Source organism: Brassica oleracea, unplaced genomic scaffold (assembly GCF_000695525.1).
Source record: "Brassica oleracea var. oleracea cultivar TO1000 unplaced genomic scaffold, BOL UnpScaffold00826, whole genome shotgun sequence".
Lineage (NCBI taxonomy): Eukaryota > Viridiplantae > Streptophyta > Magnoliopsida > Brassicales > Brassicaceae > Brassica > Brassica oleracea.
In genome coordinates this window covers 49,730-61,280 of record NW_013617467.1, presented here as the reverse complement: position 1 = coordinate 61,280, position 11,551 = coordinate 49,730, and the positions used below count along the sequence as shown (strand labels likewise).

Here is an 11,551-nt window from a genome sequence, read left to right as displayed (position 1 = left end):
GACTCTAAAACTTTTACCTCATTTAACATTGATTCTGGTTCTTGGGAAAATTGCAGACTGTGAATGAAAGGCACAAGCAGGGAACATATGTGTAGCTGCATTCGACTCGACATGTAGCGGTATTTGCAGATCCGCTGATCCCATTGTGGAGGTTAACATGCAATGTGTTGACCTGGAAATCATTATTTGGAAGCTACATTTCGAGGCATTTCCTCAACATATAAATAGACCATAGACAGAGTTTGATATTTATAATACTCAGTGATCATGGAGTCGGCAGAAAACAGTCCTTTTGCATATTCAATATGGAACCAAGAGATATGTCATTTGTTTGATGATTGTATTATGATAGCTACTAACATAGGAGATGACTAGAGAAACAGAAATGAGTATGAAACTCTTATATGAGTATCTTTTGTAAACACATTTGGGTTTATTAACAGTTGTGACAAGCAATTATGTTTATAGTAAAGGAAACCCGCCGCAGCGTCAATAACAAATGCGCCTCTTTTTTTAAATAGCTTATGGGTTTTCTAAATCAATATAATTGATTTGACTAAAGCTATCTTGGATGACAAAAAGAATGATTGTAAATTTAATAACTTGTACTTTAGACTTTAATTTCAACTAAATTATAATCAGTCTTTTATCCATATCATCTTAGTTATAATCGTAAGGATTTATTAGAATAAATAAACAGTTTCAACAATATTTAATATGTGATTTAATAAACAAAAGAACATGTAGGATTTTTAGGATTTAAAGAGATTGGAGACAATAGTTAATGAATATGAAAAGAAAACGAAGCAGATGATGAAAAATGATTCGAGCAAATTAGTGGCAACAAAGAGCTAAGCGAGATAAAAATATCAATCAATAAAGAATGAAAGAAGAATGAGCAGGGTTAAGTTATTACACAAGCCAAAACTAAGACAAATCAAACGACAGAACGTGAAAACAAATGTAAACAAGACAAAAGGAGATGGTGAAGATAAAATGCATTGAAAAACTGAATGCTAGATTAGTAAGTAAGAGACAAAAATAGATTAAAATGCAAAAACTCCGCCCCTTGGCGCGGGTAATGATTCGTAGTCATGTACATGTTACGGTGTGTAACTTTATTGATATAGCACATATAATATAGTATAACTTTTATGAAAATTCTGCTATAAAGATTATAAATGCTTTGACCAATGTTGGCTAATTTTCATGACATAGACAAAATGGTTTATAGTTTTATATTATATCGATGAATTTGATTATCTTAATTGCAACAAAATGTCATAACATGTGATATACCAAGCTTTTATATTTGTTTGGTAGATTTTTATTACAAAATAAGTTTAGTAAAAAGTTAAAAATTCCATCAACATATGTCGTAAATCACATATATCTGGTTAGAAAGATGAGCTTAGTAAAAAAAAAAAATTATAATTATATTTAATTAGATAGAAGTATAAGTTAGGTACGATTGTCCACAAAAATAGGATAAAACAACAGTGGCTTTAATATTAATAACTGCATAATAATAGTCACGTATACGTATATTTTCTTTAATTTATTAACTTTCTAATAAATAGGTTTAACCACATTTTAAAGTAGATTTTTAAGAATGCTTTTTTTTAATAGTATAGATATTTTGTTATGTGTTTTTCATAATTAATAGTTTTAAATTTTTATGATAATATTTATATAAATAAATACATAAAAGGTATAATATTTTTAAACCGAAAAATATAAATGTAAATAAATTTTAAAAATATAAATTACAAAAATATTTATTAATTGCAAATAATAAAATATAAAAATTATTAAAAATGAAAACATTAAATAATATATATATTACTTTTGTGTAATATTTGGTGTTATAATTGGAAATGATAAAAAAAATATAACACCAAAACACCAAATTTGATGTAATTTTAACATGGAAAAATTTTATGTTTACCACTTTCATACTACCACTTTTCATATTAACCATCACTAAAGGAACATTTTCAGAAATACATTCTTCATTAATTGGCAAAAGACTCTTATACCCTTGTTCTTTATATACATAATAAATAAATATTTAAATAAATAAAAAATCTTTAAAAAGAAAAAATTATATTTTTAATTTTTTTCGAATGATACTATTCCGAAATTCAAACCCTAAACCCTAAAACTCAACTCTAAACCCTAAACCATCAATCCTAAACCCTATATTTTTTTTGAATTACAAACCCTATACCCTGAAACATCAACTCTAAATTCTAAACTCTAAACCCCGAAACATCAGCTCTAAACCCTAAAACCTAAACCTTCAACTCTAAGCCTAAAACATCTAACTCTAAACCATAAACCCTAAACTTCAACTCTAAACCCTAAAACATCAACACTAAACCCTAAACCCTGAAACATCAACTCTAAATTCTAAACTCTAAACCCCGAAACATCAGCTCTAAACCCTAAAACCTAAACCTTCAACTCTAAGCCTAAAACATCTAACTCTAAACCATAAACCCTAAACTTCAACTCTAAACCCTAAAACATCAACACTAAACCCTAAGCCCTAAAAATTAAACTCTAAAACCTAAACACTGAAAAATTAACCCTAAACCCTAAAACAACAACTCCAAACCCTAAACCCTAAACTCTAAACCCTAAGCTCTAAACCCTAAAACCCTAGAGTTGATGTTTTAGGGTTTAGATTTGAAGGGTTATGGTTTAGGGTTTCGGGGTTACGTTTAGGGTTTAGAGTTGATGTTTTAGGGTCTAGATTTGAAGGTTTAAGGTTTTAGGGTTTAGGGGTCGAATTTCAGAAAAATATAGGGTTTAGGGTTTACGTTTAGGGTTTAGAGTTGATGTTTTAGGGTTTAGATTTGAAGGTTTAGGGTTTAGGGTTTAGGGTTTAGAGTTGATGTTTCGGGGTTTAGGGTTTAGAGTTGATGTTTCATGGTTTAGGGTTTAGAGTTGATGATTTAGGGTTTACAGTTGATGTTTTAAGTTTAGATTTAGGGTTGGGTTTAGGGTTTACGTTTAGGGTTTAGAGTTGATGTTTTAGGGTTTAGGTTTGAAGGTTTAGCATTTAGGTTTTAGAGTTGATGTTTCGGGGTTTAGGGTTTAGAGTTGATGATTTAGGGTTTAGAGTTGATTTTTTAAGTTTAAATTTAGGGTTTAGGGTTTACGTTTAGGGTTTAGAGTAGGGTTTAGAGTTGATGATTTAGGGTTTAGAGTTGATTTTTTAGGTTTAAATTTAGGGTTTAGGGTTTACGTTTAGAGTTTAGAGTGATGTTTTATGGTTTAGGGTTTAGGGTTTACGTCATGGCATGAAGTTAGATTAACCACATAATAGAATTTCAAAAAAAGGTCTCCTTCATGCACATATATTATTGTGGTTGGTAAACTCTTCCAGAACACCAAGTGCAGAAGAAGTGGATGAGATAATTTCAGCCGAGCTCCCAAACAAAGAGAAAGACCCAGATGCTTACAATTTAGTCACAAAACACATGATCCATGGTCCATGTGGTCTCATTAATCCGAAGTCACCGTGTATGGAAAATAATATGTGCACGAAAAAGTATCATCGGCCGTATAATAACAACACTTCGATTGACAAATCAGGATATGTATTATATCGTCGGTGCCGAAACGACAATGCGTATGCGGTAAAGGCTGGGGCAATCCTAGAAAACACCTTTGTTGTACCTCATAACATTAAGCTTCTAAAGAAGTACGAAGCTCATATTAATGTTGAATTGTGTAATCGTACAAGCGCGGTGAAGTACTTATTTAAGTACATAACCAAGGGTGTTGACCGAGCAACAGTTGTTATTGAGAAAGGAAATACAAAAACTACATTTGACACCATGGCCTCTGGCGAATCAAAGGACAGAGTCATCAGGCAACGCAATGAGATCCAAGACTACGTCGATGCTCGATATTTATCAGCTTGTGAGTCTATGTGGTGGACTTTCGTATTCCACATACACAAAAGAAAGTCATCAGTTGAGAAGCTTATCATTCACTTAGAAGGCGAACATAATATCACGGTTAAAAAAACTGATAACCTCGGCCGTGTAATCTGCAAACCAGATATCAAGAAGACCATGTTCACTGAATGGATGGTTTTATGCAGAAGGTCAGAGTTTGCACGGACATTAACGTATGTGCAAATACCAGAATATTTTGTATGGAACAACAATGCTAAGGTGTGGACTGAACGTAAGAAAGGCAAAACCATTGGGAGAATCGTAGCTGTTCATCCATCAGCAGGTGATCGTTACTATCTAAGGATCCTCATTAATAAGATTAAGGGTCCTAGAAGTTATGACGAGCTCAAAACATACAACAGTGTGAAATATCATGACTTCAAATCAGTTTGCTACGCACGCGGCTATTTGGACAACGATGTTGAATGGCATGAGAGTATGTCAGAGGGTGCTAGATGGGCTACCCCATACCAACTCTGCGATATGTTTGTCACGTTCCAAAACAACTGCTTCGTTACGAGTCCTAAAAACCTACGGGAAAACTCATGGAGATCAATGAGCGAGGACATTCTTCACAAGAGGCAAAGAATTTTAGGTAATACAAATCTGGAGCTGGATGATGATACCCTTGAGCAATACACGTTAATCGAAGTAGAAAAGTTGATGCGCATGCATGACCGCTCATTGGGTGATATTAAAGAGATGCCAAAGATGAAACATGTTTTGCTAAACGAACTGGGAAACAATTTTTGGAACCAAGAACTGGATTACGATATTGCCGAGGAAACACTAAGACATGGCATGCAATTCAACAAACTTAATGCTGATCAACGTGCGATTTACGAATCAGTCTTAGACTCAGTTGATAAAATGGATGGGAAGCTATTCTTTGTATATGGCGCAAGTGGCACACGGAAAACATTCCTATACCAAACCATTATATCAAGGATTCGATCAAGAAAACAGATAGTTCTGCTAGTTGCCTATTCAGGAATAGCCGCACTGTTGCTACCTAACGGTAGAACAGCGCATTCACGCTTCAATATCCCTTTAAAGCTCACCGAAGATAAGCTCTGCAACATCAAACTAAGAACAATGCTGGCTGAGCTAATCGAGAAAACGGATCTTATAATATGGGGCGAAGCACCTATGACACATAAGCATGCTTTTGAGGCCCTCGACAAAACGTTGAGAGACATAATTTCTAGAAAAAATCCTTCTGCAAAGGATAAGACTTTTGACGGCAAGACAGTTCTATTAGGAGGTGATTGTAGACAGATACTACCTGTGATTCCACAAGGTAACAGAGCTGATACTGTCTTAGCTTCAATAAGTCACTCATACCTATGGGATAGTTGCCACAAGTTCTCTTTAAAAACAAATATGAGAGTCAACCAGGAAGAAAAAGAGTTCTCCGATTGGCTCCTTCAGGTTGGGGAAGGTCATCCACAATTAGAATCGCGATATGAGTGTGAAGACTACCATAAACAAATGATAACTGTCGATAAATCATTGATTCGTCAGAGTTATGTTGACCCATTAAAAGAAGTTGTTGATGCCGCATATGGAGAAGTCAACAAACATACAAATTCCCAGACCTCCTACACTGATAAAGCTATACTCACACCATGTAATGAAACCGTCGAGGAAATCAATGCTTATACCATCTCACAGACCGACGGGGTGTCAAGAGATTACTTCAGCTCAAACAGCTTTGAGATATCAGACACTAAATCAGATCAAAATGATACATTATACGTTTTCATATTCCTTTTTATTTTTTTCTTCTCTATATATTGATTTCCTAAGCTAGACAAACGAACAAGATAGATGGAGACATACGTGGCCGAGTTCATTCTTCGAAGAAAACGTGATAAGATGAATAATAGATACTCATATAAGCTACGTTTAATCAGAATAAAGATACACAACTAGTGTGAATTGAATTTTTAATACAGATATGGTTTTTACCCAGCTATGCTAGGTATGAATCTTTTTATATAAATAACCATAGCTTGGTATTTACTTAAATTCAAGTTAGCTAACTTATTCTTAACCAATTTCAGGCTATTTCTTTCTTATGGTCCACAACGCAGCTTCTGATCTTCAAAAGACTTGATCTCTTTCTTACATTATTTATGATTACTTAGCTACTCTTTTTGTTTTTAAACAATTGCATAAACTCGATATTCACCAATTTTCCAAACATTTTGGAAAATACAATGCTTCCATTCCGAACAAAAACATTGAAACTTATAATCAAAAATCGACTATCAACACACTTTTCCGCGCATCGCAGGGTGAGGAAATGGTATCAATAATAAATTGTAAATTTTTGCATATATTGTGTATAAATTGGATTGCTCATTAGTTAGTAATATTTAAATATTTTTAGAGTTGTGTAACGTAAAACCATATGAATACATCTTGTAATATTGAAAAATTGAACCAATATGTAATGTACAATCTCACACGTAATAGTTTTTAAATATTCACAATATGTTGGATTATTCAATTTACATGGTCGTATTGAGACAGAAAAAATATTTGGACATGATTTATTTGACATGGACCAGGCTTGTTGTTTAATCTTTGTAGGCCTAATAATTGATGGGTTTATCGTCGACGACATGTTATTGGCTCTAAACAATTGAGAACGAAAAAAATATCAAATTTCTTAGTTCTAATCTATCAGCAAGCAAAACAAAATAAAACTACTCATCTTGTCTATGTGATTAAGAAAAATGGATTAGGGTTTACAACGTAAAAATTCAACATGTTTGACGTTTCCAGAATCTTCTAATCAAATCTTACCCAGACGATTCTTCTATTAACAATTTGTGTTTCCTTGCTGTTGCTTCTTCATCGACATCAACCATCATCTCCTCCGACAGTCTATCAAGTGAATTAGCTTCTCCCACAATTTTTTGGTTCTAACCTTGTCTTATATAGGTTGAAGAACATACTCCGAGAATATATGCCTAAGATTTGCCAATTATTGGCATATATTTAGCTTGTCAATCACTCAAACAATTAATATTTTTATACAGCATTACAAATTAATCCTAGTCATACATTCGTTCTTGACTTTAAAGCATTGTAAAGGTATGAAATATATTTAGGAATCACCCTAATATCATTGCCATATATAAAGATTATCGTTCAGTTGAAGTATTTCATATAGTTAATACTATATATATGTTTTCCTAAAATAAAAGATGACGGCTTACACTGTATTAACGGGATGAATACACAGTATTAGGCTATATTTATTTTTACCTTTCTTGCATACATCTGTATCAAATAGTAAACCAATTTCTATTCAGTATGTTTAACGGTTAACCACATTGTTCACATTACAATTCGGTTTGTGATAACCGTTTGTCAAATTTATGAATGTGACATTTACTGCATTTTGTCTAAATTTTATCAATATAATGTTCCATTGAGTTTATGTGTTTACATAAAATGGTTTAATGGTCTTCTGTGGTCTCGGCAGGTTCTGATATCGTTGCACATAGTATGTAAAAAAATGTTTACAATAGTTTCTTATATACTCATATTTAAGTCTATCTACGGTTTAGATAGGTGCTCTTTTTACAATCTCATAAGGATATGTTGCTTTAACTGCATGTGAAACAGGACGAGTAAGTATGGGAAATATGAAGTTTACGTGTTTGTAACGTGCGCAATGTTGGGTTTATTAGAAAATCTTGTAAAATTTAAATGTTTAATATTTTATTTTAATGTACATGGGGAAGCGACAATAGTAGGTTGAATGGTAATGACATATTTTGTAAATATTGTAGTAAAGAAAGAGAAACTAGTTATTTAGGTTGAGAATCATTGTGAGATTGACACCTAAGCATGGCATGTATGTAGATAAAATTACATACTAAATGTTACTCTTCCAAAATGTAAAGAGATTTTTTTGATCAAGACCAAAATCCAACCAATTTAATTTCCGTTGAACAATATTTACATACAGTCAAATCTAAAAAATGTTTCCAACAATAAAAAAAGTTATAAAGCTATAAATAGGGATTGTTCATAGTAACCAGAGATATCAAAAAGAGACAAACATAGAAGATACACAAGACTAAAAAATAAAAGATGGAGAAGAAGTGCATGTGCATGTTGATGATTATGTTCATTGCATTGGCGTTGATGCCATTACCAGCAATGAGTGAATCATATGAAGCTTGTTATGAAAGGTGCATTCACTCGTGCCAAATATTTTTTGAGGGAGTTGAAAAATGCATTCATGATTGTGTTGGTATCAAATGTCATAAAACACATGTACTCCCTCGGTATGTATAATTCATGTATCATATGTATATACGTAATGTGTGAGTATGTATGTATGCATGTGTAAATGAGTTTTGGTGGTAATGGATTTACAGGATGGCGGCTAAAGAGATGTTTCAAGAAATTCATACATAGAGAGATATGTTATTAAACACACATGATGTTCAAATTTACTACTTTTTGAATTATATAATTTTGAATAATAAAATTCCATCATTTTTAGAATTCAGTTGTTTTCACAACATCTTCTATTGCACATTTTTAATTGTTGTGTTGTATCATAGATCTTTTTGGTTCATAGTATGTCTAAATTTACATATGGGCATGTACCATTTAGAGTTTCAGGCCATCCAAACATTAGATAACTCATTGCACCCAATCTAAGAATATAAAAGATTAAGAGTTTGATTGGTAGAATGTGACTTTATTTTTTCTTTATCTAAAAAGAAGCTATAAATTTTTGTGTTGTAATTGTAGCTGTAGCTGTAATTTCTATTGCTATATTTTCTAATTTAACTTTTATAACTTTTAATTATTTATTTAAAGCATGATTTGTAAATTGAAGTTGTAGAAAGCACTGAGATCAGTTACCAATAACCCCCTAAAAATGTGAAAATTGTTTTGTTTTATGTGATACTAGAAATTTCTCTATTAAAAAAGAATTACAAAAAATCTAATGTACCAAAGTCATAGGAAAATAATTTCATTAATCATTTAATATAACATATTTGATAGCGTAAGAATCATGTAAATGTTACGGTGTGTAACTTTATTGATATAGCACATATAATATAGTATAACTTTTATGAAAATTCTGCTATAAAGATTATAAATGCTTTGACCAATGTTGGCTAATTTTCATGACATAGACAAAATGGTTTATAGTTTTATATTATACTGTTTCGATCAATTTGATTATCTTAGTTGCAACAAAATGTCATAACATGTGATATACCAAGCTTTTATATTTGTTTGGTAGATTTTTATTACAAAATAAGTTTAGTAAAAAGTTAAAAAAATCCATCAACATATGTCGTAAATCACATATATCTGGTTAGATAGATGGGCTTAGTAAAAATAAAATAAATTATAATTATATTTAATTAGATAGAAGTATAAGTTAGGTACAATTGTCCACAAAAATAGGATAAAACAACAGTGACTTTAATATTAATAACTGCATATTAATAGTCACGTATATGTATATTTTCTTTAATTTGTTAACTTTCTAATAAATAGGTTTAACAACATTTTAAAGTAGATTTTTAAGAATGCTTTTTTTTAATAGTATAGATATTTTATGTGTTTTTCATAATTAATAGTTTTAAATTTTTATTATAATATTTATATGAATAAATACATAAAAGGTATAATATTTTTAAACCGAAAAATATAAATGTAAATAAATTTTAAAAATATAAATTACAAAAATATTTATTAATTACAAATAATAAAATATAAAAATTATTAAAAATGAAAACATTAAAAATGAAAACATTAAATAATATATAATATTACTTTTGTGTAATATTTGGTGTTATAGTTGGAAATGATAAAAAAATATAACACCAAAACACCAAATTTGATGTAATTTTAACATGGGAAAATTTTATGTTTACCACTTTCATACTACCACTTTTCATATTAACCATCACTAAAGGGACATTTTCAAAAATACATTTTTCATTAAATGGCAAAAAACTCTTATATCCTTGTTCTTTATATATATAATAAATAAATATTTAAATAAATAAAAAATCTTTAAAAAGAAAAAATTATATTTTTAATTTTTTTCGAATTATACTATTTCAAAATTCAAACCGTAAACCCTAAAACTCAACTCTAAACCCTAAACCATCAATCCTAAACCCTAAATTTTTTTTGAAATACGAACCTTATACCCTGAAACATCAACTCTAAACTCTAAAATCTAAACCCCGAAACATCAGCTCTAAACCCTAAAACCTAAACCTTCAACTCTAAGCCCTAAAACACCTAACTCTGAACCCTAAACCCTAAACTTCAACTCTAAACCCTAAAACATCAACACTAAACCCTAAAAATTAAACTCTAAAACCTAAACCCTCATGATGTTTCGGGGTTTAGGGTTTAGAGTTGATGATTTAGGGTTTAGAATTGATTTTTTAAGTTTAAATTTAGGGTTTAGGGTTTAGAGTTTAGGTTTAGGGTTTAGAGTTGATGTTTTAGGGTTTAGATTTGAAGGTTTAGAGTTGATGTTTCATGGTTTAGAGTTGATGTTTTAAATTTAGATTAGTTAACCATATGTTTTTTTGTCAAAGGAGAGAACACAAATCTTTGTTGTAAACTAGAGAACACACTGCCCTTCACAAACTTAAAGCATGTTTATTGCATGTCTTTTAGGTTGGGGTTCTTAGCGTAATATAAGATATGGTCTATTAGCTTTTAACTAAAAAAACTAAGAGACGTCTCTTAGAGCATCCTTATTGCTAGGACCAAGATGAAGTTTCTTAGGATAGTTTATTAATATATGTAGATTAAGAGATGAAGTTAAGATACTTGCGTAAAAGTGGAGATTATTGGTAGATACTTTTGTTGGTTCTTAGTTAAATAAAAAAATATTTTTTTTTAGAGTGACCGCAATCAACCAGAGGTTTTGGATTTGGGCATGAAATCGCCGGTGAACTTTTGGGATGACGGAAGAAGAATGAGAAGAACGATTGGGATTTCGATTTTGCCACCTAGTCGGCGTCGAGAGAGTTCGAGAGAAGAAGAAATGAGAAGAACGAGAGAGAGAGACACTCCTTTCCCGTACACAAACCCTAGACCCAACTAACATGTGACACCTGTCCCTGAAGGACGAGCCCGAGAACTTCTTAACTAAGAAATGAGATGGCCCGTTTGCAAACGTTTTCAGTATTTTTCATTTTTATTTCGACCCATAATAGCTAAGAAATGGGCTTAAGATATGGCGATAACCATGCTCTTATATCACTTATTTAAGAGACGTTTCTTAGTTTTTTTAGTTAATAGCTAAGAGATCGTATCTTATATTACGTTAAGAATCTCAATATAAAAGACCTGCAGTAAACCAGAAGTAGTCTCCTTTTAAAGAAAAGTAGAGTTAATTTCTTCAAGCTTGTATCATTAAAAAGAATTTAAAGCGAGCGATGGTAAGAAAGAGTGTGATCCTAGGATTTTTACTTACTGTTTTAACGACAGTAATAAAAGCTGAGGATCCTTACTTATTTTTTACGTGGAAAGTAACGTATGGCACGATTTCACCCCTCGGA

General features: G+C 31.3%; 1 protein-coding gene across 1 annotated transcript; it reads left to right on the top strand.

Moving 5' to 3' along the window:
- Positions 1-3,848: 3,848 nt before the first annotated feature.
- Positions 3,849-5,771, top strand: LOC106320128. Its single transcript, XM_013758495.1, has one exon. It carries the CDS (start codon positions 3,849-3,851, stop codon positions 5,769-5,771), a length of 1,923 nt encoding a protein of 640 aa, XP_013613949.1.
- Positions 5,772-11,551: the final 5,780 nt, after the last annotated feature.